Source organism: Apaloderma vittatum, unplaced genomic scaffold (genome assembly GCF_000703405.1).
Source record: "Apaloderma vittatum isolate BGI_N311 unplaced genomic scaffold, ASM70340v1 scaffold18996, whole genome shotgun sequence".
NCBI classification, from domain to species: domain Eukaryota; kingdom Metazoa; phylum Chordata; class Aves; order Trogoniformes; family Trogonidae; genus Apaloderma; species Apaloderma vittatum.
Window position 1 is genome coordinate 10,769 of NW_009721472.1, and position 27,497 is coordinate 38,265.

The 27,497-nt window shown below is 43.8% G+C and overlaps 1 protein-coding gene across 1 annotated transcript; it reads left to right on the plus strand.

Moving 5' to 3' along the window:
* Positions 1 to 1,131: 1,131 nt before the first annotated feature.
* LOC104275448 (diacylglycerol kinase delta-like) lies at positions 1,132 to 24,805 on the plus strand. The gene is given in 28 exon segments (XM_009871411.1): positions 1,132 to 1,230; positions 2,018 to 2,150; positions 3,007 to 3,113; positions 3,634 to 3,759; positions 4,849 to 4,951; positions 5,469 to 5,631; positions 7,653 to 7,761; positions 8,525 to 8,664; positions 9,388 to 9,472; positions 10,068 to 10,162; positions 10,263 to 10,306; positions 10,309 to 10,349; positions 10,504 to 10,777; positions 12,465 to 12,626; positions 13,408 to 13,536; positions 14,489 to 14,585; positions 15,497 to 15,607; positions 16,294 to 16,390; positions 17,136 to 17,243; positions 17,841 to 17,954; positions 18,355 to 18,489; positions 19,989 to 20,140; positions 20,921 to 21,032; positions 21,199 to 21,291; positions 21,656 to 21,775; positions 22,113 to 22,230; positions 23,439 to 23,569; positions 24,716 to 24,805. Coding segments are annotated over 28 exon segments (3,243 nt in total). The 5' UTR covers positions 1,132 to 1,176.
* The last annotated feature ends 2,692 nt before the right edge of the window (positions 24,806 to 27,497 follow it).

Consider the following 27,497-nt stretch of genomic DNA (forward strand, 5'->3'; position numbering starts at 1 on the left):
TGGAGGTGAGTACCGGGATGTGCACAAAGGGACGGTGTTAGGAAGGTGAGATCACTAAAGTGTGGGGAAGAAAGACTTTTGTCTTAGGAAGAATAAATGTTCATTTATGGTCAAGTCTGGACCCCAGCTGAATGGGGAGCCCTGTGGACAGCAGACCTGGTCCTCTGAAGAGCTGGGAACTTTTATTTCTCTTTGCTGCCGCCATGTGACAAAAGGAGAGAGCGTTGGTGGTAGGCTGTGCACAGACCTGTCTGCCCTCCTGGACGAAGGAGAGCTTCTCTGCCTGTCCTCTCCTGGGTTGATCAGACACTGAACTGTTCATTTAACACAAGGTAGCTAATGCACAGCAATTGGCCCAGGGTGGAAACACATCAGGGACAGTATTTGTAGAAAAAAAACAAGCTCACCACAGCCTCAAGCTGCCGGTGGGACATGTGTTGGAATATCTTTTATGTAATAAACGTAGAACAAGCCCTCAGGAATACACAAAGATTCAAAATATGGTGCTTTCTCTTCTAGACTGCTTATTTGGTTTCTCTTCTGGATTGCTTATATTGTTTCTCACTCCTCCCTCCCCTCTTGTCAATAGATTTTTAATATGATGTTACAGAGTATGTTATCTAATTCATTAATTGCTAGAAACTGGTATATTATGCTTTTAACAAAATGTTTCAATGTTGTTGCCAATTTAAAAAGTCATTAAGTACTTTAAAAAGCTTAGCAAGGTCTGCATATGTAATATATTAACTCCTACTGCTTTGTGCTTGGTTTGTGTTGTGCTTTTATTTGGATATGAGAGATTTAAAAAGCTTAACAAGGTCTGCACATGTAATACATTAATTCCTATGATTTGTGTTGTGCTTTTGCTTGGCCATGAGAGATTTCTTTACCCTGTTCAGTATTGGGATGACAACTAAAATCTAAGTGGTTCTGTACATTTCTGCAGGAATTAAGGTATGTTACTGTGGAAGAGAAACATGGTTGAAAGGTGCAAATCACTTCTGTGATACAGCTCATTGCCTCTGAAAATAGCTTCAAAAGACTACGCTTGTGATAATGCGTTCTCTTGCTGTCTCTTGCTGACATGCCCAGAATACTTGCTATTAATTTTCTCTCACTCTTCAGATTATCACTCCATGCCGGAAGCTCATCCTTTGTGCTGATAACAGAAAAGAGATGGAAGATTGGATTGCAGCACTGAAAACTGTACAAAACCGTGAACATTTTGAGGTAATAAGAAAATGTGTTCTTCTGCACTCTGTGCCTTGTCTCCTAAATAACAGCTTGTTTTGAGTTTAGTGTCAGGTTCTAGTGAAGTTAATAGAAGTCGTTTTGATTGACTGTAATGGACGTATTGTTAGGCCTTCTGTAAAAACTATCCCAAATATACTGAAGTGATTCTCCAAAGAATGCTTGTGGCTTTGTGTACTCTCCCTTGGTAACTTTAAGAGCACTTTTTGGAATACAGGTTATTTATGAAACACAGTTCTCCTCCCATTGTCTTTCCACTCTTCTGTTATCCTCCCTGTCCTAATTCACATCTTTCCTGCTTGGTGTTCTGCCTACTTCAGCGCTTCTCTTTGCTTTCTGGGGCTGTAGTTAGACCAGCAATGCCACCAAAAGAAGCTATCGTGTATTTTCCCAACTCGGGGACCCTTCTCCCTGTTGTCTCCTCCCTTATGCTGGCACAAGCATTTCTCTGCTATCCAACAAAAAGACAGGGAAGGATGAATTTCCCAGCAGATAAATTCTCTAGTTCATTTTCATACACACACTTGTAGCGGGATGAGGAAGGCAGGTAGGACAGGAGCAGGAAACTTTTCAAGCAGTCTCTTCTTGCTTAAAGACCTTGAGTTACAGCTAGCGTGTGTGAACTGCAGGTGGCCTGCTCTTCCCTAGTAAAAGCGTTCTCTTTCTGCCTTTCCTGACTGCTGGTGCAAGTCTTTCTTTTGAAGGGAAAAAAAAAAAGTGCTGTTGCTCTACTTTAGACTTTGCTGTAATGCATTTATTTTATTAGTCTACCCAGTACAGCATGGACCATTTCTCAGGGATGCATAACTGGTACGCCTGCTCACATGCTCGGCCAACCTACTGCAACGTCTGTCGGGAGGCGTTATCTGGAGTCACGTCACATGGGCTCTCCTGTGAAGGTAAGCCTGCTCTCTTCTACCCTCTTTTGGGAGCACCGTCCTTATAGCTCAATGCTAGAGCTCATTTAAGAGGAGTGTTGTTAGCAGTCTTCCAAAAGATGTTGAAAAATTGTACGTAATAAACGCGAGAGAGCTACAGGCAGTGCATGAGACGGAGGTCTTTTCTGGACCTGATGCTGAAACCCTTTGCTGCTGAATCTGTTTGGTTTCACAGAGAATTTTCCTGCAGAAGTCAAGATCAGGATCTTGGCATTTTGTAAAAGAGTAATAGATGTTGTGGTGCTTTCATGCTGGTTTTAGTGTTGGACCTTGTAGTAATATAGCTGGGGTTTTTTCCCCGTGTACCCAAACACTGCCATCCCTTATTAAAATCATGCTTCTGAAATGAACAGGTATGTATTTCTGAAGTATCAGGATATTCCTAAGAATACTCCTGTTCATAAGAATAATCATAGTTGTAAGAACATCCTTGTTAAGTGTCTGAATGCCAGGGGGTTATTCTTTTTCAGCTTTGGCATAGCAGACATGCCTGGCTTGTACTTCTGGAATGAATGAGGTTACACCCACACTGTGTAGAAGGATGCAGGAGTGTGTGACTGTGTAAATCATGTCAAATTTAACAAGGTGATAACTAAGCTTTGTACAAGCAGCTGGCAGAAGTGACAAGGCAAGAATTAATAGCTAGCTCATCTTACTCGGTGTGCTTAGAGCTGATAGTTTTGGCAGTGCTTACAAGGGTAAGGTATGCCCACGCTTTCTTCTGGAGCCAGATAGGCTCACTGGGGAAAGCTTTTGCACAGACTTCCACGTGACACGTTCTGAAGCAGGATTAATATATTCTTCTCTTCCTCTCTAGTGTGCAAGTTTAAAGCCCACAAGCGGTGTGCTGTGCGGGCAACCAATAACTGCAAGTGGACAACTCTGGCCTCTATCGGAAAGGATATCATTGAAGATGAAGATGGGGTAGGCATTAGTCTTAACTCTTCTAGCCTTATCTTGATGTGGAAGCGCTGGCATGTGCTCTGCAGCTCTCTTCAGTGTACAAGTACAGGTTTTGCATTTATGTGTTAGCAATGTGGGAAAGGCCTTTACTTTCAGAGCATGAGATACTGTGTGAAAAGTCCAACCAGGGCAGTATGATGGAAAGAGTCTCCTACCATGGATCAGGGGAGTTGAGGTTAAATAACTGAAGACATGGAGAACTTGCTCTGAATTTTGGCAAAAGAAAGATAAATGATTGGTTGGAACAGTACTTTGGCGTGTGGGAAGTCTGATGGAAGTCAGTGTTTCCTGAGTGTCCTGGGGTGACTCACGTGGTCTCTTTGTGATTGAGCAATGATGTGAAACGCCAAAAGAGGTCCTCAGGTGTGTTCTAGAAATTGTCTTTGCTGTCCTTAAACAGTGTCTCTCTGTGTGTCTCAGTGCTGCAGTGCATCCTGCACCCTTGAAAGTCTATATTGCTCTTCTCCCTCTGTATTTGCAGATCTCGATGCCACATCAGTGGTTGGAAGGAAACTTGCCTGTGAGTGCCAAGTGCACCGTCTGTGACAAGACCTGTGGCAGTGTCCTGCGTTTGCAAGACTGGCGCTGCCTTTGGTGCAAAGCCATGGTGAGTTTAATAAACATGGTCATCCCAGTAAAAGAATAGTCTTTGATCAGCTCTTTGCTGTGTTCTTTTAATGATGTCTACTTAAAATGAAATCTCTAACCATGCTGTCGGTATTTGCCGTGAAGGACTTCAGTGTTCTTTCTCCAGATGATAAGCAGCCTGCAAGAGATAGAAATTTAAATTTGTGCTGAAGAGTACCACTGTGATGCGTGAAAGTAAGACCTGAAATAGGTGTCTGGCTTCTCTGCAAGCTCATTTTCTTTTGATAGTGAGCTTTCATAGAAGAATCTAATTACACAAGATACGAATCAATGCCTCAGGTATAGGAGACGCTGGATTTTAAGGAGCCATTGTTTGTCATTTCTGCAAGTTGAAAAGGTACAACAAAAAAGGACGATAAATAATACCAAGCTATTTGAGCAATTTTAGCAATTTCCTATTCCCATTGCAATAGGTTTCTCTTGCCTAACCACTGCAGTGATGCAGATCTTGCTATGTTTCCAGTTGTCTATAGTATTAATAAGAGAAATATCACCAAATATGTGTATATAATGTGGGGAGCAGGACCTCAAACACTAAGCAAACTCTATCTTGCAGTCTTCATGTACCAGAAGTCGCTGAAGTGCCCTGCTGTGTATTTCTTTTTTTGAGTGGCTTTATTAATTCCTTCTTCTCTTACCTCTTAGGTCCCTTGTATCTTCCTGCTTTGTTTTTTGCTTTCGTGTTTTCTTGAATTTCCAGCTTTTTCTTTTTCTACTAATTTTGATCTCTCAACTGAGGCTAAGATTTTGAAAACAGAATGCCTGAAGGTTCTGAAAGCCACAGAATCTGTTACCTGGTCCTCGCAGCACTCAGAGTACCATCTCATGCATACAAGTGGCAGAAAAAGTACATACTAATGGAAGGAGGAGAATTAATAAAGTCTGTATTAGACCATTCTTAAAATAACTTTATCAATTATCATTTACTTGGATTCCACCCACTCTTACTTTCTTACTCTTCCTTTACAGCTGCTTCTTGGGTGGCTTTATGAGTTCTACCAATGCCCAAAAGAGTCTGACTGGTTATTTTTTTTGGTGGTGTTTCCAGGTACACACAGCATGTAAAGAGTTGTTGCCAAGCAAGTGCCCTCTTGGGCTATGCAAGGTATCTGTCATTCCTCCTACTGCTCTTAACAGCATTGATTCTGATGGTAAGTATCACTGATAGGTAGTGCTCTTCCTCTCAGTCCCAGTCCCTTCAGCTGACAGGATTAATGCCAGACTATGTCAAAGGAAAATTCTGCTTTTGATGTTGCTGCAATTCCAAACAGAAAGACATTGCTGAAGTACGGCAGTGACCTGTTGGCTTTGCTTTCGCATTCAGTTTATTACCCTGTAACGTCAGTATTTGCTGAGCTGCGGCTCTTAACATTTACTGATAACAACTACATCACAGAAGCCATTTGGGAAGGTGGGGGAAGCTGAGCATTTTGGCATGCTGCTAGGAGATAAGTGTGACATTTGGCAGCATGAGGTGCAGTTTGTGCTGGATTTGGGACTGTGCAAATCTGACATTTACCCAGTGAGTGCGGTAAAATACAAGGAAAGTATTAGCTTCTTCATAGCTGTGCTGGGGTGTGCGGTGTTGTTTTTTTTCTCACTTCATCTCCATAGGCAGCTTCACATCTCTTGGCTTTTCCTCCTTCTCCCTTCCCTTTTCCCTGACAGGTTTCTGGAAAGCTACTTGTCCCCCTTCTTGCACAAGCCCTTTGTTGGTCTTTGTCAACTCAAAAAGTGGAGACAACCAAGGTGTGAAATTTCTACGAAGATTCAAACAGCTACTGAATCCAGCCCAGGTCTTTGACCTCATGAATGGAGGACCTCACCTTGGGTAAGGAGATATTCTGTGGAAGCACACATTCTTCCTTGTAGTGATTTATTTGATTATGAGCTCATCGTCAAATATAACAAGGAGCTTATTCCTCAGAGAAGACTGACCACATATAAAGTTTGGAGGGGTTTTCCCCTCTCTGTGTTTAGTGTTACTGATTAGCTGAAACCAAAAGTGTTGTTGAGAAAGATTACTATTTCCATTCATCAGTAACAGCAGGACACCTTGAGGGGTCTTTAGTGAATTCCAGAAAAATTCCCCTGGAAGAAGACCAAGTGTGGAAAGCTCAAATCCAGAAGAAAACTTGTCAGCCAAGAGACTTGAAACAGGCATCATGATGTAGTGTTAATGAGAGTTAACTTCCATTAAATCGGGTGAACAGACAAATGCCAGAGGTAGCAGATGAATATTGTCAAAATGAGATTTATCCAGAAATAACTTACCTGAGAGGTAAACTTCGTCTGTTAAAGATTTTGTGGTGATATCGGGAAAGCATCTCTTAGGAGGGCTTTTGGTAAAGTTGGTTCTGTCCTGGGGTCTAGATGACATTTCGGGCTTGTTTACCTGATTACACTAGAGTATGGATTAAAAAAAAGTGAGCACTGTGGAATAAATTCCTTTGCTGTATTTCTGCAACTCTCTTTAAAAAAAAAAAAAAAGTTTGGACTCTAGTTTCCTATGTTTCCTTTCCTATGTTTCTCTGTTGCGTCTTATTTGAGTAACTTCTGTCATGAATGGGCGTTTCTTATAATAAGAGCCAACACAAAGTGAATTTCCTTCATACTTTTCTAAATGTGACTCAAATGTCACATGTCAAACGTGACTGTGACCTGTAGATGCACGGTGCTGAATGTGGGAGTGTCCGCTCCTGGATGAGTGACCATTAGGTTCTGCTCTCTTGAGAACTGTGGTGGTTTCTTGCCATAGTGCATTGCAAAACACTGACCTTTAAAACTGCAGCATGCTGTCCAGGGGATGTGTTTGGCCGATAAATAATTTACAGAACACTTTTAAAACTAAGTAATATCCCTCTTCCCCTCCCCATCTGGACTGACCGTAGAGAAGAATTTTGCTTTTAAGCAGGAGAGAAGGGAAGGTATTGATTATTTTCTCAAGCTGTGGTGCACACTTCTAAAACAGCTGCTTTTGTATGCTTAAAAAAGAACTGATGGTACAGGATAAAGGCAGCTTCTTGAAAATTTAAAAATTCTCAGCTGATGCCAGTCAAACAGTACTGTAATATGTTAGCATTTCTGATAGATATTTTTTATGTGTCAGCAATGCTTGACGAAATAACAATTTTCATGTACTGCAGCAAATCCTTTTTAAAAAAATTATATACAAAACCAAAATAAAAGCAGGCAGTAGTTCTGGAAGATGTAAGAAGCACAGTTTCAAACAGCTTGAGGAGGGGTTGTTTTTAATATTCAAAAAAAATAGAGAAATTCATGCTTGTCTTGCCAGTGGGTTTTTTGCCTGCCTGCAGGACAGACAAGGCGCCAGAGCATTGATTTATGTTGCCTTCACAGAAGAAGGACTAAAGCTTGTGAGGCTTTACATCCCCTTGCAGTAAGTTCCCACTCTTCAGGCTTTCCTTTAATTGGTATGGCCTTGAGTGCGAAGGCAGTGACATCAGAGCACCCCAAGCAGTGACAAATAACTAGTGTTAGGCTGAACACAGCAAATCAGCAAAAAAGAATACATTGCATGGATAATCAACTGTCACGTGCTTGTTTCCTCTTCCGTTGAGACAGAAGTGCCCTGCTTTACTAGAGTAATATGTCTAGGACGTATTTCTGTAGTGAATAGCCATTGTAAATTGCTGAGCTGTATTAATAATTCCTTATTTATAAGCATTTTAATCCATCTGTAATCTGACAGTCACCCTTATTCATTGCAAAATCACAGCCTACTTTAAGCAAATCTACCATGTTTATTATCTACATTGGAATTGTTTATCATTTCTTCTTGTAACAGCTGATTGTTCTGCCCTTCTGCTTTTTTCTTTCCCTTCTCTGTAGTTTACGCTTATTCCAGAAATTTGACACTTTCCGGATTCTAGTTTGCGGTGGGGACGGAAGTGTTGGCTGGGTTCTCTCCGAAATTGATAGCCTCAATCTTCACAAGCAGGTATCTGCCCAAAGAGCTTGGCTGGATAAAAGAATGAAGTAATAACAACAGCATGGGTTGAAGAGGACGTTCTTTGATCATACAGACGTAATTTACCCCAGGACTGAAGCTGCCACAGCAGTGTTCTTGCAGTAGTTTTCTGCAAGCAGCCATACAGGACTAATTCTTTATTCTTATCTCCGATGCTCCTCCACAACTCCCTCTTACGTGACCCAGCTTTTGGAGTAGCTCTGAGTGACTCCTGGTCCACTGCAGCAGAGACTTAGGCTCAGAAAGGGCTGCACTTAGAATACCGGGAGTTCCACAAGGGTTATGCTCCTCATCTGTTCCGTTTAATGCTCGTGGTGTAGTTCCTGATGGATGGACAGAAACACCATTGGAGTAGAATTATCATACTAGTTAGTATTAGTAATTAGTTTCCATTTTGTCTTGGAGAGGTCTATGCTAATCATATGGAAAAAGCAATAGCACCACCTGATGGTTAAATAAATACATCTGCAGAAGGGGTTACTAGGAGCAAGGTGCTCCTCGAGATGGTAGCTGCAATGCACTCCTCTCTCAATTAACAACTTTAAAGTAGAGGAAATTTTTCCTTCCTTACATATTCTTCTGCTGTTTTTCCCATCCAGTATCTTTCTCCTCACCTGGGGACTAGCTGTTTCTCAGTGACTGGTGTAAGGAATCAGTCATGTTACTTTTGGCTGTGTGTGGCTTGTGTTTTCCCATTTGAATGTCAGGTTTGGTTTCCTTTTCTCTAATGCAGTGCCAGCTGGGAGTCCTACCCTTGGGAACAGGGAATGACCTTGCCCGAGTGTTAGGCTGGGGATCTGCTTGTGATGATGATACCCAGCTCCCACAGATCCTGGAGAAGCTGGAGAGGGCCAGTACCAAAATGCTGGACAGGTGAGTAACCATTGCTAACACCTTCCCTTGCTCAAGAGTTGTGTGAAAGTATCCTTCGAGGAGAACTGGGCAGTTCTTGGTTCTTCCCAGCTGCTAGACTGCTTATTAATGCCAGTTAATGGGTTTTCTTTGATAATCTTCTGTCACCTATTAGCCACAAAAGGTAGTCTGGTTTTCTGTGTCACTGCTGCAGAATACTTATGTCTGATGTCCAATGTCCTCTCTTGTGTTCCAGAATTCTCATCATTGAATATGTCAGCCTTACAGTCATGATTTTTTTTAAGCTCATTTTTTTGTTGGTAAACTTGATCCAATTTTTCTTGAGTTTGACTTAGAAATGACAGCTGAATGCAGAAATTAACATCTTTACCCCAATATTGATATTGCTTCTATATCTTTGTACATTTAAATACGCCTCTTGTCTTTAGAGTTGCATCTTGGCATCTGTCACATTGAATTGAATAATGCCCGTAGAATTTCTGTGAGAGAGGGAAGACGTACAGAGAACTTCCTTGTGCTGTAGGATACCTGTTTATAGTGTCATGCTTCCCACTTCCCCTGGTTCAGCCCTTCTGCAGTTCCGTTGCAGCTCCTAAATTTCTTCCATCAGTCGTGCCCATGTCAAAGTGCAATTTGTTCTGCTTTGAGATTCTAACCTGTTACATCCTTTGGATAAAGGAGGAAATCACCTGCCTTGTAGTGATGTTGCCTCTTTTTCAACAGGTGGAGCATCATGGTGTATGAAACCAAACTCCCTCGCCAGGCCTCAACCTCCACAGTCACTGAAGATTTCAGTGAGGATTCTGAGGTACCTCACAGGATGCAGAGGGCGGGAGACTGCGACCAGCAGCCTCAGAACGAATGAGATGGGAGGCAGTGGTTGAGCTCAAATGAAGCAGGCCTGAGCCATGACTTGGGTGTAGCAGGAGCTACAAAGATCTGGGGGCTTTAAGTTAATGAAGTATTATGGAGAGAGTGGAGGCTGTGTTACCAGCGTCAACAACCACAACGAGGGATGAGAAGAAGGTGCTGTGGAACAGGACAGACAGGAATTTATTGACCTTTATTTGTTGTCCTGACAGCAAGTTGCTGAAATTGTGGAAAGTTGCACAGAAGTCATAAACCACCCCCGATTTTTAGATCTAAGAACTGTGCTGCTGCTCATTTCTAGGTTCAGAATTAGTTTCTTCATCAGATTCAGGTCTTCAGTGAGTAACTAAGCCCTGGACCACAGACCTTTTCCAAGTCAGAAAGAATCTGTAGAATCGTAGAATCATAGAATGGCCTAAGCTGGAAGGGACCTTAGAGATCATTTTAATCCATCGTTACCGTTACTCTTTGGGGAACCAGGGTTGTAATGTTGGGAAGCAGCACCCCAGTGGCTTATTTCTGGCTGTCTCCAGGTGCAAAAGATTCTCTTCTATGAAGACTCTGTGGCTGCTCATTTGTCCAAAATTTTGACTTCTGACCAACACTCAGTGGTCATCTCCTCAGCCAAGTAAGTACTTAGAGGATAACTGCTCGAAGTGAAAGTTGCACTGTGAAAATCCTGAGATAATCCTTGCGTGACTTTTGTTTTTACTGCTTTCTTTGTCTAGGGTGCTTTGTGAGACAGTCAAGGATTTTGTGGCTCGCGGAGGGAAAAAACAGAAAGCTCAGAGGAATCAGAGGTCATGGCCAGGAAGGTAAAATTGGAAAACTTGTTCGGGTTTCTACTGCTGAAGTGGAAAACTGCTCTGTTTTCTGAGAGCTAGGACAGTAGCAGTTCACCAAGCACTAAAAGAGTGAGCTACCCAGCCTACTGTTAGTTTTGCTCAGATGTTCTCCTTTGCCTCGTAGTGCTCTGTTCTGAAGGAGAAGCTGGACTCATTGCTGAAGACACTGAATGATGAATCTCAAGCATCTTCATCTCTGCCAAACCCTCCTCCCACCATTGCAGAGGAAACTGAAGATGGTGATGGGTCAGGCGGTGCTTGTGATTCTTCTAGCGACCGGTCGGTGGGCTCGTCATGTACTGCACGGCCCCAGATATTTCGTCCTCGAGAACAGCTCATGTTGAGAGCCAACAGCTTGAAAAAAGCCATTCGTCAGATTATAGAGCATGCAGAGAAAGGTAACCTGTTAGGAGTCTTGCTGGTGACTTGTGACAGGCTCTTGAGAAGCAGAAGTTTCCTTTAGTCCAAGGGGAGTAGGATTCTGTTAAAAACAGCTTTCCTCAGCTAAAGCAGCTTTTCAGTTTAGTGTCAGTATGTTCTCTGCCAAGCCCACCTGGTTTAGACATTGCTTGGTCAATGAGGCTGAAGTTCAAGGTGTGTTCTCTCCCATAGGGCCGGTTTAGGAAGTTGCTGCCCTCCCACACTGTTCATTTGCATTTCCTGCCTGTCCCCACCCATACCACAGTTGTGTCAGCACAACTGTTTGTGTGGCCTTGCTGAAAAACAAATCTGAAAACACTTGGGAAGGAAGTATTTTAAGTATTTTAACTCGGATTGTTCCAGAAGTCTCTTTATAGTAGAGCCCAGCAAAACAGTGCAGTGGTACAATTGCAAGAGAGGGCAGGAACTTGTGAAACTAGCTTTTGTCACTGGGAAAATATTATAATACTGCACCTTGATCCAAATCAATTCTGTTCCAATGTTAACTTCCTAGGCAGGTGACCTTCTTCTCCACATCTTGACCCTTATCTCTCTCCAGCCACTCATACCCATAGCACAAAGTTTCATTTCCTAGGGAAAGCAGCAGTCTCCCAGATGTTAGTCATAAACTCAGCGGTTTAACTTAGACCAAAGGAAGTATTTAACAGCTTTTTACTGGAGAAAAAAGCATTGAACTTGCAGATGTGACGTCCATGCACACCTAAAGGCGCGCTGTAAACAACTATGTAGTAAGTTACAGATCGTTGCAATGTTGCTTGGATTTCCAGCACTGCAGTATTGTATAGAACCAGTCCTGAAGGTGAAGTTACATGAGATGATGGAAGTTAAGCAAACAGCCTGCTTCTGGTGAGACAGAGGTCTTGCTCTCACTGCTGCCCCACTTTGCAGAAGAAATTTCAGTTTCAGTAGGCAATATCCTAGCATTTAAGTTTTACCAGCTCTTTGGCAAACTTCAGTTACATTTCAGATGTATTTGTTCAAGTTCTAAAAATTGTTTTTCTTCTTCTAAAATATGTAATCTGATTCATTCCCTTGTTTGTATTGTTTTTACCAATTATTTTCTTCCTCTTGATTATATGCGTCTTAAGTGCCCTTTTCAGGTGGCTTATCCTGTTGTACCACTACAGATTAAGCAAACAGAAAATTAATTAAATTTATCATTTAATGTCCATCTGGTTAGAATTTCTGGCAATGTCTAAACACAAATAAATGGAAGCCCATCACCTCTAGCACAGTTTACATCTCCGGAAGCCTGAGTATCTGTGCCATTAAAGGTGCAGTCTCACTGCAAAGAGCTTAGCAGAGAAAACAGCAAGATAAGCCCGCACTGTTCCAGAAACAGTCCAGAGTAGAACTTAGTTGAGACAAATTATATAGGAAAGGGTTTTTTTTATTATTCCTGTTCTTTCCTCTAAGGAATCAGGGCCTTTAGAGTCCCATCCTATTATTATACGTCAGTGGGAGGTGTTCAGAGACATTCGAAACCCAGCTGGACGTGTTCCTGTGTGACCTACTGTAGGTGATCCTGCTTTGGCAGGGGGGTTGGACTAGATCATCTTTTGAGGTCGCTTCCAACCCCTGACATTCTGTGATTCCTTGCTAGAAGAGCTGTGAGGCACTCACCTGCTTTCTCTCTCCTTACAGCTGTAGATGAGCAGAACGCCCAGACCCAGGAGCAAGAGGGCTTCCTCCTTAGTCTGTCAGCCTCTGAAGAGGGTAAGGAGCTAAGGAATGAGAATAAAATCTCCCTGCAGTCATCACACAGCGGCAGCTATAGAGTGTCCAAAGGGAGGAGTCAGCGGAAAGGTACTGCTCTGGGGCTGCCACCATGCAGATCTTGACTGTGAATTATGATTCTGGTAGTTGTAAAAGGTGTTACCTTCCAATTTCTGTTTTTCTCTAATTTTTGAATGATGACTCTTCTGGTGCCAGGCTTCTCAGATTCGAGGCCTTGCATGTTTTTGTGCTCTAGCCTTTGTGTCTTACACCTTGTTTTTCACTACATCCCTGGTGGCTGGTCCATGGTCTCAGCATATGGAGCCTAGGATTCAGAAATTTTCTTGCACCTTAGCAGTAGTCTGGGTTCTCTTCACTTTCAGCTCTTGGACGAAGGATGGTCTTGAGCATTTTTCATGTCATCTACCCAATGACATTTCCTTGTAAGCCCCTGCCATCCTTTGCAGATTATAGAGAATGGAAGCCAGTCTGTTTTAATAACTGTGTTATGTGAGCAATTCGTTAGAGATCCCTGATCACTGCAAGTATATTTGGAACTTATCTGAGTATTGACTGGGAGCCAAGTGCCCTGTCTTTTGTGCTGCTGGCATCAACTTTTTCTCATTTCCATTTCTACTATTTGCACGCGGCATTTTGGTACCTCCAATCTGTGAGGTTTTCTGTCTACACATATGCCTCATCTCTGTCTCTTAATGACTAGTTCTGTCAACTCTTCATTTTATGCTGGCTAGAGTGTTTTGCTGTTGAGTGATTCCTAACCCAGTCTTGCTGCTTGGGCTGTGCTGCAATGTGCTGGTCTGAATCACAGCGTTATGTTTGTCAATAGCAATGTTTGTGTTGTGTTTTACAGCATCCAAGTCTCCTTGTGAAAGATTAATAAACAAAGGAAGTTTGTCGCTGGGCAGCTCTGCATCTCTTCCTCCCCAGACAGGAAACCGGGACAACTTGCCAATGCTGAACACAAAAATCCTCTACCCAAGTAAGTATAACGCCCACTACTTCCCCTTGAGGTAGCCAGCTGGAGCATGGGTGACAGCAGCACAGCCTGTGTTCTCCTCATGGAAACACAGAATTTTCGTGCCTGATGTCCTTTTGTGCAGGGTCCGCTTGGAGAGGAATCCCTTTGTGGCTAACTTTCCACTGGGGCTGAAAAGCGGAGACTTGGAGGGAGCTGTAGTAGTTTCCAGTTTGTAGCTGGCACCTAGACACAGATATTTATTAACACTGCACAGTGGCAGAATTTAGATGCCAATAACAAGGAAATACTGAGCTCAAAGTAACCTTGAGAAGGCTGATGCAATGTTGTTGAGAGAATGGCAGCCATAGACTGGGAGCAGCAGTCCCGTGAAGGCTGAAGTCGCTGGAGGTGCACAGGCCTCCAGAATTCCCACCTCTCACATCTTGTGTAGCAACTTCTCATCACCGCGGTGCTCTTCTTCCACCTCTTCCCTCGAATTACTTTGTTTCTTCTGGAAGCAGGCAGCTTCCATTCTCTCTGACAAAGCTACTGTTTGTGGGTTGCCAGCTAATAATTTAAGAAGCAGGAGGCAGTAATTCTTGAGCAACTTGGAGAATGATGTCAGTCTTGCTCCTCTCTCTTTACTTGTTGAAGCAAGGACGCTGCACATTTCACCTTGCGACAAAAAGGCTACTGCAGTGAATACACTCCTGTTTCTCATTTCCATGTGTCTGTACAACTGTGCTCCTGGCCTTTGGTGTCAGTCAAAAACCCTACAGGCAGCCCCAGAAATCCTTCTCCTTTTTGAGAGAGCTAAGCCTTCTGGAGTGGAAAAAAGCACTAACACTATTTGCTTTCCAGAGTGAATTGCAAAAGTTAATATATTCTAACCTATCATCTCGTCTTTGAGATTGAAGTTACCTTTCTCTGTTTATTATTAATCCCACTCTTCCCTGGGTCAATTCTCCTACAGATATCCGTGCTGGTATGTCTGGTTCTTTGCCTGGGAGCTCTGTCATCAGCCGGTTGTTGATTCATGCTGATCCCTTTAACTCTGAGCCTGAAAATCTGTGAGTATGCCCAGGACATTGAAGGGAAGGAGTGGAGGTTTCCAAATGGACCTTGGCAGAGGAGCAGATTAGTTTCTAGAGCTAAATAATGGACTGCAGGAGCCCAGAGTTATGTAAATGAATTCATATGCTGGGTGCCAGTGAGGATCAGCTTATGTAGTTATACAGTAGTTATGCAGTGACACATTTGACTCAGGGTAGATGATTTTTAGGTTTTAGATGAGAGTAAAATCTTCTCCCTAGACTCAGAGATGACTCCAGTTTCCAGTTAGTAGACAGTAACCTGTGGGGGAATCACTACTCTTAAAGCATGGAGGCCTGAAAAAGGGCACGGAGAGGTCACAACAGGGAAGGCACTTGGGAGATGTGATGTGAAGACTTTCTCAGGCTGCTTCTGCTAAACTGTTTAACAGTAAAAATCAAGTGGTAGAGACTTAATTTTTTTTCATGGGATTTAGTGCCCCTGAGACGAGTAGCTGACACTTTTAAGCTCATTTGCCATGCTCTTTGTAGGTAACACCTGTTACATATATGTATATATAAGCAATTAGCACTGCTGGTGTTTTGTGAGACCTTTTACACAACGCCGGTGATCAGCATCATAGTTCTTTGTGAATGAGGCATGAGCTTCCGAGGGTGTTTCTGTGGCAAGGGGAGAATTCCTCTGCAAATCCTGTGGTTGTGAAGCCTTACAGATAGAGGCTGTAAGCCAGGGAACCCTGCTCATGAGTAGCTACTTTTGTAGTACTCATTGTGGGTTTCAAGCAGTTTTCAGTGGTGTTTATCAGAGCTTGATGGCGTACAACCTTTTTTATTCAAGAGAACTATAGGATGGCCAGAGGGGGGATGCGAGATGTGTACCAAATGGTACACAGACTTACGAATGCAAGTTTTGTTCTTTTGTTGGGCAGTGAATGTTACACAGAGAAGTGTGTCATGAATAATTACTTTGGAATTGGACTGGATGCAAAGATTTCTTTGGACTTCAACAATAAACGTGATGAGCACCCGGAGAAATGCAGGTGGGTTTGGCTTTGGCCCATCTTTGGATACTGCCAGAATTGACTGAAACCACTTTATGTTTCTGTTGTGATTTTGGAGCCAGTTGTGTACAACTGATGGAGGAGGTAAGTTGCTGTTTTATTACTGATTTGTTAGGCCATCGTGGCTGGTATAAAATCTGAGTACCTACATTGGTGTGGATTTACTGCGTTGGTTCTATGTACTTCGCGATCTTGCAGATTTTTCTCCTGGGCTTGCTATTTTGTAGTCAGAGAAGGACATCTCAGATCTCAGCCATGGAGTCTGATTTCTGCCTTGATTCTAATTTAGTACAAACCACAGATTCTGGCCTTTTGAATACCTGGGTAACAACAGGATGCTTTCTGTAGCCTGGGATTGGTACATTTGCAATACTTGAGCAAAATGCTCTTCATGTCCTGGTGTATGAGATTGACAAGTTCTCTGCCAAGGGGATCTGTTAGGATGTGTTAGTCATCCTGAATTCCTACCTGTCATTTATTTCAAGTGGAATAGTTTTGTAGCACAAGTGATGACCATTTTGAGTGCTTCAACCTGTTGGAAGCAAAACATATTTGTGTTTTAGGATGTAGGAGTTACAATTTCAATGTGTTTATTTTCTTTTTGCTTTCAAGTGAAAAGGTGAAATGCCTATGCTAACTTTTTCTCCTTCGATTTGCCCCCTTAGAAGTCGTACTAAAAACATGATGTGGTACGGAGTATTGGGGACCAAGGAGTTGCTACACAGAACATATAAAAACCTGGAGCAGAAAGTCTTGCTGGAGGTGAGGAATTAGCCTGCCCTTCTGTTCCTAAAACTGGGATGTCTAATTGCATCTCCTTCAGGCACTTGGACTTTGGCTGGTGATTCTACTTGGTGACATTAGGGTGATGCCCTTGCCTGCCTGATACAAGGCACTTGCTGTGTCTCACCCTGAGCTAGCTAAAAGTGGCTTTTCCTGGTTCTGAAGGGTAACTTGTGTTCTCAGCCCATGAGGGAAATGCCTTCCTGCTGGAAGGTATTAGCTGTCCGCAACTCAGTGTTCAGCACAGCTAAGGTTGTTATGTGTAGTATCTCATATGAACACATCATTTTAGATTGTAGACGCAGTGGAAAGCTCTTAATTTAACTAAGCTAAAGCGTGCGTCAAACTGGAAAATAAATGTTCTCTTATGGGCCATGTACAGCATAAACAGGTAGCTTCCCAGAGACCCTTGTCACAGTAGACTGCATAGGTGTTTCAGAAGTTTTATTCCTCTTTCTGGAGGAATAAACCAAGAAGCTCTGCCAAGCCTCTTGGGTGTGCCCTATTCCTGTCTGGTGAAAAGAAGCAACGCTATCCGTCTAAAACCGCCCTCTGCCAGAGGAGTGGTGGTTCATGAGGCACAGATGGATATATTCTACTCCATTAGGTCAAGAATTAACTGGTAGAAACCTGAATTAATTTATTGCTGAGCTGTGCAGGCTGTTTTCTGTTCTTAGAGGACACACTCTGGCAGGAGAGCAATGTTACCTTCTTTTCTGTGCAGTGCGATGGGAGGCCAATTCCTTTGCCCAGTCTCCAGGGGATCGCCGTACTCAACATTCCCAGCTATGCAGGAGGCACCAACTTCTGGGGTGGAACCAAGGAAGATGATGTGAGTGTTCTCTAAAGCAGTCCAGGAAATTTTTTTACTTACTGTTGCTTTTGAAGTCATAGGCCCTGAAAATAGTGCTTGGAAGAAGAGGACAAGGGGCCTGTCTGCATGTGCTTCCTCTGTGAAGTGGTCAGGATACTAAAGTGCTGTCTTCAGCAGCCTTGTACCCAAGCGGTCTGTAGTGATTCTGAAAAAAGTACAGATGCTGTCCTGAGCATTTGGATGTCCAGGTACTGCTGTAAATTGACCTTCTCCCCTCCGACAGCCTGAGAGGTAGAGCCCCTTGAAGACTAAGGAAGTTAGATCCAGTCAGAAACATTGTATTATTTGACTTGAAAAAGTGCCTACTCTCATAGGAGTAATTATTGTCCTGTGATTATACTTCATCTGCCATTGGAACAAGAGTGGACATGTTGAGGGTCGTTTTTCTCCCTCCTAGCTCACTGCAGATCTTCACCTTCTAGCCTTGTTAATTTTATACAGATTAAATAGCACAATTAGAAGCCACCCCCCAGATCTGCATTGATAGGGGGTAAAGGAAATGTCTCCAGCAGAGCTGTATGTCAGCTGAATTCTCCCTCTCTTGTATCTGGCTAGACATTTACAGCCCCCTCCTTTGACGACAAGATTTTGGAGGTGGTAGCAGTGTTTGGTAGCATGCAGATGGCGGTGTCACGAGTGATAAACCTACAGCATCACCGGATTGCACAGGTAATAATTGCTTTTTTGAGCTCCTCTTGCCTCCCCCATCTCCAGCTTTTGATGGGTTTGCCAGTTTCAGTCAGTAAAGCCCTTCTTTGGGCTCTCTCTGGGCCATGGAAAGAGGGTTAACCGTGGCTGAAAATTAGCATGGTCAGGGAAAATTTGGGCATGGAATTGTTTGCTGGTGTTCACTGTGGTAGGAGTTATACCAACAACTCAAATATAAATTAGTCCAGAGACACGGGCTCTGCTGCACAAGGATAAGGCATCTTCTGCCACCCAGGCACACGTGCCTCTTGTAGCACCAAAGCTGTAGTACCTGGAGAAGTGCGTTAGAAAGAACGAGAGTACCTCGTGCTTTTGAAAAACCAACATTTTAAAGCTTCTCTGATTCAGTCACTTCTTGCAGTGTCGGACGGTGAAGATAGCAATTCTTGGAGAGGAGGGAGTTCCTGTGCAAGTGGATGGAGAAGCCTGGATCCAGCCTCCCGGTTACATTTGGATCGTTCATAAGAACCGGGCACAAACCCTCACCCGAGACAGGGTAGGAGCAGCCTTTTGTGCACCAAATAGTACACGTGTGGTCCTGTGTCACACACTCCCGGAGAGTATGTGAAAGCTTACCTTTGTCAATATAAGCAGCACATTTTGCTACCCCCCATAAAACTGTTTGAAAGGAATGTGATTAAACTTGCATTCACCACTTGGGAAATCCTATAAACAGGGATGTTTATGCAAGCTTAATTTACTTCCTTTTTTAAGTGCCTTGTGACAGCATTTCTTAACATGCTTCCATGCTGTTTTTCCCACAGGATGTCTGCCACACTGAATACTGTGGATTGTCTGGATTCAGCTGTTCAATATTTTAATTTATTATGGTTCAATATGTGCCTTATACCTAACTGACCAAGTAAAACAGTGTCTTATGCCTTGTTCAGCAGTGCATGTCATCTCATTATTTTCAAATATATCTAATTGAGTACTAGCACATAAGAAGGCGTCCTTGCCCGTTTTTACTGCATTACTGAACAGTAGTAAGCCAAAAGAAAGGGTAAAGGCCTTGCTGTGGTGCAAGCAGGCTTTATAGTTCTTCCCAGCTCTGTAACTGGCCATGACTAAACAGCTCAGTCGAGAGCAGCTCTTAATACTTTTCAGCATAACACTCATTTACTCAGCTTCCAGAGTAAATCTCTGCAAAGAACTCACCTGCTGAATAACAAGAAAAGAGAGAACAATGAAGAGGAAAAAGGGAAAGCAGCCCGGTACAGGCCTGAGGCACACTGCCTGCCAGGACCTTACAAGTGTGATGCTATGAAAAGAAAGCAAAGGCAGGCCTGCCTGTCATGGTAGGACAGGGCAATACCTGAGGCCTTTGAGCTGGGAGAGAACAGTGGGTGTTGATCATAGACACAGAGAACAGTTTGGGTTGCACCTCATTGCACTCATTGACCCATCTGTCCTTGCCCTGAGGCTTTGTGTGTCAGTTTTCATTCTCAACACATACAATTTTTATCCTTCAGCATTGGATCTGCTTCTTCCTGTACCCCTAGCTGACGCCAACAGGTATATCAGTACAGGTGCAAGTGAGATAGGTCCTAGCTCTGAATTCAGCTACTCGTCCCACCAGTTACTGTGGAAGCCCTGTTTACTTTCAGATAAGTGGGGGCCTTGATCACTTGTAATTTCCAGCTCTGAAATGTCACTTGAAGAGGTGTGCAGTAGTGCTGAAGTGTAGAGGTGATATAGCTGCTCAGAGAAAAGGCTGCCACCAGTAGGCAATTGGGGGACTTTGCTAGTCTAGCCCTCAGAATTGGCCTAGCAATTTTGACTAAAACTAGCCTTAAGCAAAAATTAAGCCAAGGCAATCATGTGGCATGGAAAACCTCAGCCCAGACAACTAGTTAGCAAAGTTATAAGCCGCTGAACAACTGAGTCCTGTGACGAAAAGTATCTCTATTAGATCTACATGTTTTAGAGGCCTAGACATTGGGGGTTTTTAGGAACTTTGCAGGGTATCTTACAGTTTGCTTGTTGTACTTTTAGGCATTTGAGAGCACCCTGAAGTCATGGGAGGACAAACAGAAGTGTGAGTTGGCTCGACCCTCCTCTTTCTCTCTACAACCAGAGATCATGTCTGAAGAAGAATCCACCCAGATCAACCAGTTTGGTCAAGCTGCAGGTGCTCTGATTCACAGGTGGGACTCAATTTGCTTTTGGTGAATAGAGGCCTCCGTTGGTGCCTGAAGTTCTTGTCCTACTCCCTGTTCCTGGAGATGTTTCTGTTCACTCTTACCTGCTACAGAACTGGTCCGTGTCACTGGGCGTAGCATCATTCATTATGCACTCTCCTGACTTCAGGAGAACTGAAGTCGAATAAATTTTCTTAGGTCATTCTGAACAAAAAATGTTACTTTCAGGAGCAAACGTGGATTCTTTAATGCTGAAAGAACCAGTTATATTTGAATATCAATCATTTTTATCAGAGATGAAACGAGGGCCTCCCTAGCAGCTCAGATGACAAATTGGGTTCTTGTAACCCTAACACCCAGCAGAGATTTCTGGAAGTGACTGTGTGCTCCTCTGCTCATCCTTTAGTCAGGCATTCAGCTCCTTGGTCTGGGCCTCTGAGAGAAAATTCCCAGAGTCACATCAAGGAAGTGTCAATTAAACTGGCATATGTGCAGCTGCCTGTTGCATCACTATGGCCATGCTAAAATGTCGAGGTGGTATTTCAGACTGATCTCAACTTGAGTGCAGAACTGAATGTGCACCTGGAGTTGTGCCTGTGAAATCTGCCTTGCTTTGCCTATGCATGCTCACTACAGCGGGGAGAATTACCCTGCTTTGCCGGAGGCTGTGCCCCTCCTATGCTTTACCCCTGCTTTTGTCACTCAGCTGGGTATTCAAAGGAGATACCCAGTCAGAGAAGATCTGCTTTGAGCATATGCTGATGCAATCTGTAATTCTCTCTTTAGCATTCGGGAAATAGCCCAATCCTATCAGGACATGGAACAGGAGCTTGCCCATGCTGTCAATGCCAGCTCCAAGTCTATGGACAAAGTCTACGCTAAATCCAAGTCTACAGAGGTACTTCACTCACTTGGCGTCTCCCATTTTGTCCTTGTTCCACAGCTCTCAGTTTTCCTTTCTGATTGACCAAAAGTAGGCCTTGCTTGTCTAAGACCTCTTCCTTTTGACTGGTCAGACCTCTTAGTTTCCAGGCTTAATTTGCGCATGAATTGCTTCCCTGCAGGGTCTGAACTGCAGCCTTGTTGTAGAGATGGTGAATAATGTCAAAGCCCTGCATAATGAGACAGAGCTGCTGCTGGCCGGCAAGATGGCACTGGTAAGAGCACAAAGCAAGAGGAAAGCAGCCTCTCCCTTTCTCTCCTCTTCTCCTGTTGCCTTGGCAAGCAATGTTTTGCTGGTCTTGGTCTTCTTTGTCTTTGTAACAGGTCAGTTTAAATGTTATCATCCAGGAATTAGGATGGTGATATGTGTGATGAGCAGTCAAGCTAGCTTTTGTGGAGTTTGGAGCTCAAAAAAGATGAAAATTGTTAACTTGGTAACATCTGGGCAGAGTGCCTGTTGTGCACTTCCTTTTAGAAGGAGGAACTGCTTTGTTAGCTAGGGATTTCAAGGCAAGGGCTTAACTGTGTGTCCCACTATATAGCTTTTAAAACTCTACTTTGCTTCCATTTGTGATCCAGCAATTAGATCCTCCGCAGAAGGAGCAGCTCCAAGCAGCCCTGGCAGACATGGACCTCCAGCTGAGGAAACTAGCAGACATCCCTTGGCTGTGGCAGCTTGTGGAGCCTTGCGATGAGGAGGTGAGGAGGACCAAGGCTGTGTTTCCCTACTTCTCTTTTCCACTAGTTGGCTGTGAGTGTTTGACTTCCTGTGAATATACAGCTGATGTGAGAAAAAAAACATTACGAAGGAAATTTGACTCCCTAGAGCTAAATAAAGTAATTTCCTGCTCAGGTCTCTTGCCTGACATGGGAACAACTTTCTCTGTTTCCTTTCCTGTCTTGATCAGAATGAGTTCAGAATTTTTTTTTCCTTTCTTACAAGGTCATGGAGCTGAACTGGACAGTACTTGTTGCTCTTGGTCCATTCCAATTAATTTATGACTCTTTGCCTGATTTTCCTTTTTTGTTCTTGCAGAACCAGATGCTGGATTATTCCAAACGCAGTCGCAGTGGCAAATTCCGGCTGGTGACCAAGTTTAAAAAGGAGAAGAACAACAAAAATAAGGAGGCTCATAGTACCATGGGATTGCCGGGTACCAAATCTGCTCATTCATTGTGTCCCTTTGTCACATCAGTGTGGTCACACCGCTACCCGTTCTCTGTTTCCTCTCGTGTTCTCGGCTTCTTCTGTTTCACGTGCATCTGCCTTTCTTGGAGGTCTAGTCTGTCTTTTTCATGTGACAAAGTAGCTTATTTCTCCATTCTATCTGAGTCATGGTCCCCTAGTACCACGCAAATAGTCCTGAGCAGGAACAGGAGGTACCCTCTGAAGAATTCTGCCTACATCCAGACATTTTCAGGGATACTTTAGGGGATGCTTAGTGAAGCGTATGTGAGGATTTTGACATTTGAGGTATCAAAATGACTGTGGGGCCCAAGTCCGCATAACTCCCACCTCTTTACTGCTAGTTCTCTGTGATGTGGTTAATCATGTTTTCCTCATTGATTCACCCTCAGGCTTTAATCAGGTTTCATGTCTAATTGGCTGGGGATCAGCATCACCACAGGTGCACCCTGACCTTTAATCCTACTGGTCAGTAGATAAAAACTGGCCATGAATCAACAAATTGCCGTTCAAGACCCTTTCTCTCCAGTTGGGTTAGTTGATTTTTGGGTTATAATCTCCTTATGAAGATTTTCTTCTAAAATTCAGAAATGCTACCTGTTCTGTGGGCTCCTGGGTCCTGTCCTCTGCCATGGAGTTGTGGGTACAGTCTCCTTCTGTCTGACAGGCTGGTGCTCATTCAGTGCCTCCCAGAAGTTTGGAACTTTATTATTCTCTTATTTAGAGGCTGTGCAAGAAGGTGGAAGTCTAAACTCTTCCTCTCTTCCTCAGACTTGGAGGAAAGAGGTTGCCGTTTTTACTGAGGACAAGCACTTCTACGTAACAGCAAACTAGTCTGTGCTTGTTTTCTAAGCAGAGGAATATCAATGAACTTAACTCTTCCTAAGCAAGTAAACTAAACTTTAAAAAGCATAGCTAGTCCTGTCAAAACAGCTGTGCACTTCCTCCTGGCTTTACTGCCTCTGCCTAAGAGAACACCTCTTACCTTTCTCTCTGCCCTACCGCCTTTGTTTGAGACCATAGGTCGTGCTACCAGTCCTTGCCCTCCCCTTGGTTTGAGGCTGTGGTACTGCTTGCCCTCCTTCTCCGGCACTGAGTGCTGATGGTGTCCTCACCTCTCACTGTCTTCTGGGATTCTGGGTACTCAATGCACTCCTGCTTTTCCATCTCTAACAGTTCACCTCTGGGGAACGGAGGAGGTTGCGGCCTGGCTTGAGCATCTCAGTCTTTGTGAGTATAAGGATATCTTCATCCGGCATGACGTCCGGGGCTCTGAGCTCCTGCACCTCGAACGGAGGGACCTCAAGGTACTTTCATGATCAGCTCATGAGAAATAGCCAGCTGCATCTGCATGCCCTTCTGTGCTGAATGTGCTTGGAAGTGGTCTGCCCGCTGTTCATTCCATGTGCCTTGGCAAGATGAACGGGTTCATCGTGGCCCTGTTTTATTTTCTCACCATTTCACGTCACCTGGTTTTTAATAGCAAGGAGGTATAACAGCTAGTTGAGTGACCAGCTGTCCAGTTCTGACACACCTTCCTGGAGTTGTAATACAGTCCAGCACACAGATTGCAGATAGTGTTCTGGAGAGTCTCCGATTTTAATGATGGAATAGAAGTTTTCAACTTGGCGGTTACCATACCATCTTTGCAGAACGTGATGTGATTGCGAGAGTTTGGTTCTTGTATTGTAGTGGCTGAACAAATAGATCATCACAATTCTGTGTTACAAGAGAAAAAGGTTTGTGGTCTTTGATGAGGCTGCTAGGTGGGGAGAATCTTTTTAAATAGTAACGACATTGCACAACTTTTAATCTCCTCACCAGGAGATGCTTTCTCTACAGAGAAAAATTGAAAGTGGTGGTTCTTTGCCTGTGCATGAATAAATCTTTGCATGATGACTTGTGTCATCATTCTGGTGAGTTGCCTATAGCCGAAAAATACTTTGTTGTAAAGTAATGCATGGCATTTGTTGAATGCCCCTTGGATCTTCATTTGTGATTTTGACCATCTTCCTGTTTTGAGGTTGCCGTAGTCCATGTAGCTGACTCCTCTGCATGCCATCCAGCTACAGCCTGTGTTTTGTTGCATGGTACCCAAGTGTTCACACATTTATTTGATGTGACTGGTTGGTTCTTCCTGCATGTTTTGGCTTCTAGCTGAGGTCCTCAGGATTCTGCTCTCTTGCTTTGGCCTGTAACAGGCACAGCAATTTGCATTTCTGGCTAATGGTTCGCAGTTGTTTTCTCTCCATTGCTCTGTGTTCACCCTATTATGCTCTGATGGCTTTTCGAGACGTGGTTTGAGGTTCCATATATAACCATCAGGTTTGTGCTCTTTGTGGTTGGTTTCCTCCTCTCTTTGTAACTGGCTGACTACTTTGCAACCATTGCTTGGCCACCTGGAATTTCCCACCTGCTTTTCTCCTGAAGTATGGTTTTCTCTTTTCTGCCAGGATCTGGGTGTGACCAAAGTGGGTCACATGAAGAGGATACTGCACGGAATCAAGGAGCTGAGCCGGAGTACTCCTGCCAGCGAGGTTTAGCCTCTGTTTTCGCAGCGTGCGTCTACCCCTAACTGCACAGCAGTCACCTCACAGAGCAGATGTGCTCGCAACTGTCTCCGCTGAACAGACGAGATTTAGCTGTTCGGAGCTCATATCAACCAAGCATGGTGCTACCTTTTTTTCCTGTGGGGTACGGCTGCATCCTGTCGAGAGGCACTTTACCTGCGGTCAGGCAGAGCCTCTTGGAAGAGAACTCACTTGCTATTTGAAGAACCATGTCCTCCGACATGGGAAGTTGTGGTTCCAGTGACAGTGCAGGACTCCTGAGAATTGCAACACAGCTACCTTTACTGGATAACTTCATCACAGTATAATTTTTCAGGGCAAAAGATGTATTGGCCAGTCTTAGTCCAGGAGCATCTGACCGTCTTTGCAGACCCAAAACTTTCCCACTCATCCATGTGTCACACCTGTATCATAGAGCATCCCTTGTAATGCACCTGTAGTTGCATGTGATTTGCATCAGAAATTCAAAGCCAGTACAGACCTCTTGCTGATGAATACCCAGTGATTTTCACTCACTTATGCCTTGCAACAAACAATGCATGTGGTTCAAGCAGCAGTTTGCACCAGCTTGCGGGGTCTTCCGCTGGACCTGGTTCTCCTCTTCCAGCCAGTGGCAATGGTACAACCTTTAGGTGTTTAGGCGTCACAAACAATTGCTCAGAAATTCCTGGCAGTAAGAAAGGACAAAATTCTGGAGAACCAAAAAGTTAAAGGAGGTCAGGCCTGACATCACTCCTTCGGGATTCGTCTTCAGGAGATCAGGTGAAAGGGAGGAGCTAGCTCTTTATTTGAGAACTAGCTGTTCAGGCTGTGCAAGAAATGTAGTGTAACGGAGTGAGATGTGGAACAATTTGCTTCGTCTTGGTGGGGGCAGCAGCCTGACTGGCAAGGGTCAGCAGCGGCTTCCTACCGGTTTAGTGTCACCTTCACAGCCACAGACAACAGAACAGTTTCCTTACTTCAACTTGCAGTGCAGAAAAGTATTTCTCACAAAAGATGTGATTTTTCTGTAATACTTGCATCTTTTCACCTGTCTCGGTTCTAGTGGCTTTTCCACCTTGTTTCTGTGTCTTGCTGCCTTGCTCCTTCACTCCAAGGTGGATACCAAAAGATTAGGGTGGCTCAATCCTCCTGGGTCTTACCCCTCAGAGAGATACCGTGTGCTGCCAAACATCAGGGCTCACGTAGAGCACCAGGAGGATTGCTACCGAGCAGATGAACATTGTAATGAAAACTGGAGTATATTGGTAAATTGCCTTTGGTACCACCAGCAGTGGAGCATGGAAAAATTAGTGCCTCTGAATCAAGAGTTCCTAGATGGCCTTCAAATTTCCACTGTATTGCCTGACCCCAATCGGGTGACTGTTAAAGCTCGAAGACCAGCCTGCATAGTTATATTACCATGTTTATCATTGCGAAGGGAATTTGGGAACATTCAGTGCTGTAAAGCTGGTGAAACAGATAATTACTTTGTTGTTTTGTATGTATTTATTTTTTTATTACAAAGTGGCACCTGTCTGGCGATGGCTGCAGACAGAAAAATGACCACACACACAGTGGCATAAAAAACGTAATTTCCTGAGGACATTGTTCTTCTCTGTTATTTGTAAGGATTTTATTAAATTGACATCAGCTCTCCAGCCTAGCAACAATCAGTCAACTTATTTTCTGTAAAGACTTGTCAGCTTTAAAAGGTTACGGGCTGATTTCATGCTGGGCAAATTCCATTGCATTTTTTTTAAGATTTCACCAAGGATTATTCTGGCTCTTCCTATCCGTTTTTAACTAACTGTCCTTCACTCACATGTTTCCTCTCAGCCTAGCAAGCAACAGGGTTTGCTCATGAGAAGTTAACGGAAGACTACACCTGCTTGATCCAGCTAGCAGAATTTCTGCTGTAAATACTGTAGGGACTGAGCAAGAAATATTTTCAGCTTTTTCCTGAATTTGTTTCTCCTGTCTGTGCGTTGGCACTTGCTACCATAGCCACATTTTTTCTTTATCAGTACGCCCCACACACACTGTACTGGATTCCTGATGTATCAGATGAGTAAGAGTTGTAGACATACTGTATTTTCCCACTTGCTTGTTGAGGCACAGAGCTGCGTCTGCACAAGAATGAGGAGAAGCCTCCACTAAGGAGAGCTCCAGGATGCAGCTGCCCGTGGTGGTGACAGTAAGGAGCAGCCAGGAGTGTGCACAGTTAGGACATTCATGTCCCTGCCCGGGAGAGCGCAGAAGGGAGCACGAGGCAGGTGATAACTCTGGAGAAGAGGTGAGATCTGTGCTTGTTCCTGGGCATGGTGAAGAAGCTGTTCTTGCTGTGAAGTTTCTCCTGGCAACCTCATGGTTAAAGATCCATAGACAAGTATGCACTCATCTTGTTTTCGTAATTCCTGGGGCATTAAGCTCCTCTCTGCTTTTCCTGCTCAGAATAACAGGGGAATCCAAAGAGTTAAAGATTTAGGCATAGTTTGTGCCGTATCTGCCAAGGTCTCACGGCCATTAGCCATCTGCTGTGAGCAACAATGCCCACGCAGGCTAATCTTCATTTCTTTTATGATGTGTTACGTTGATGGATTCAGATCCTTTTCGTGTACGTGCACATTTTATCAAAGAGTTCATAGCCAATGTTGGTTACCAGAGGCGGGGAGCGAGTTCTACC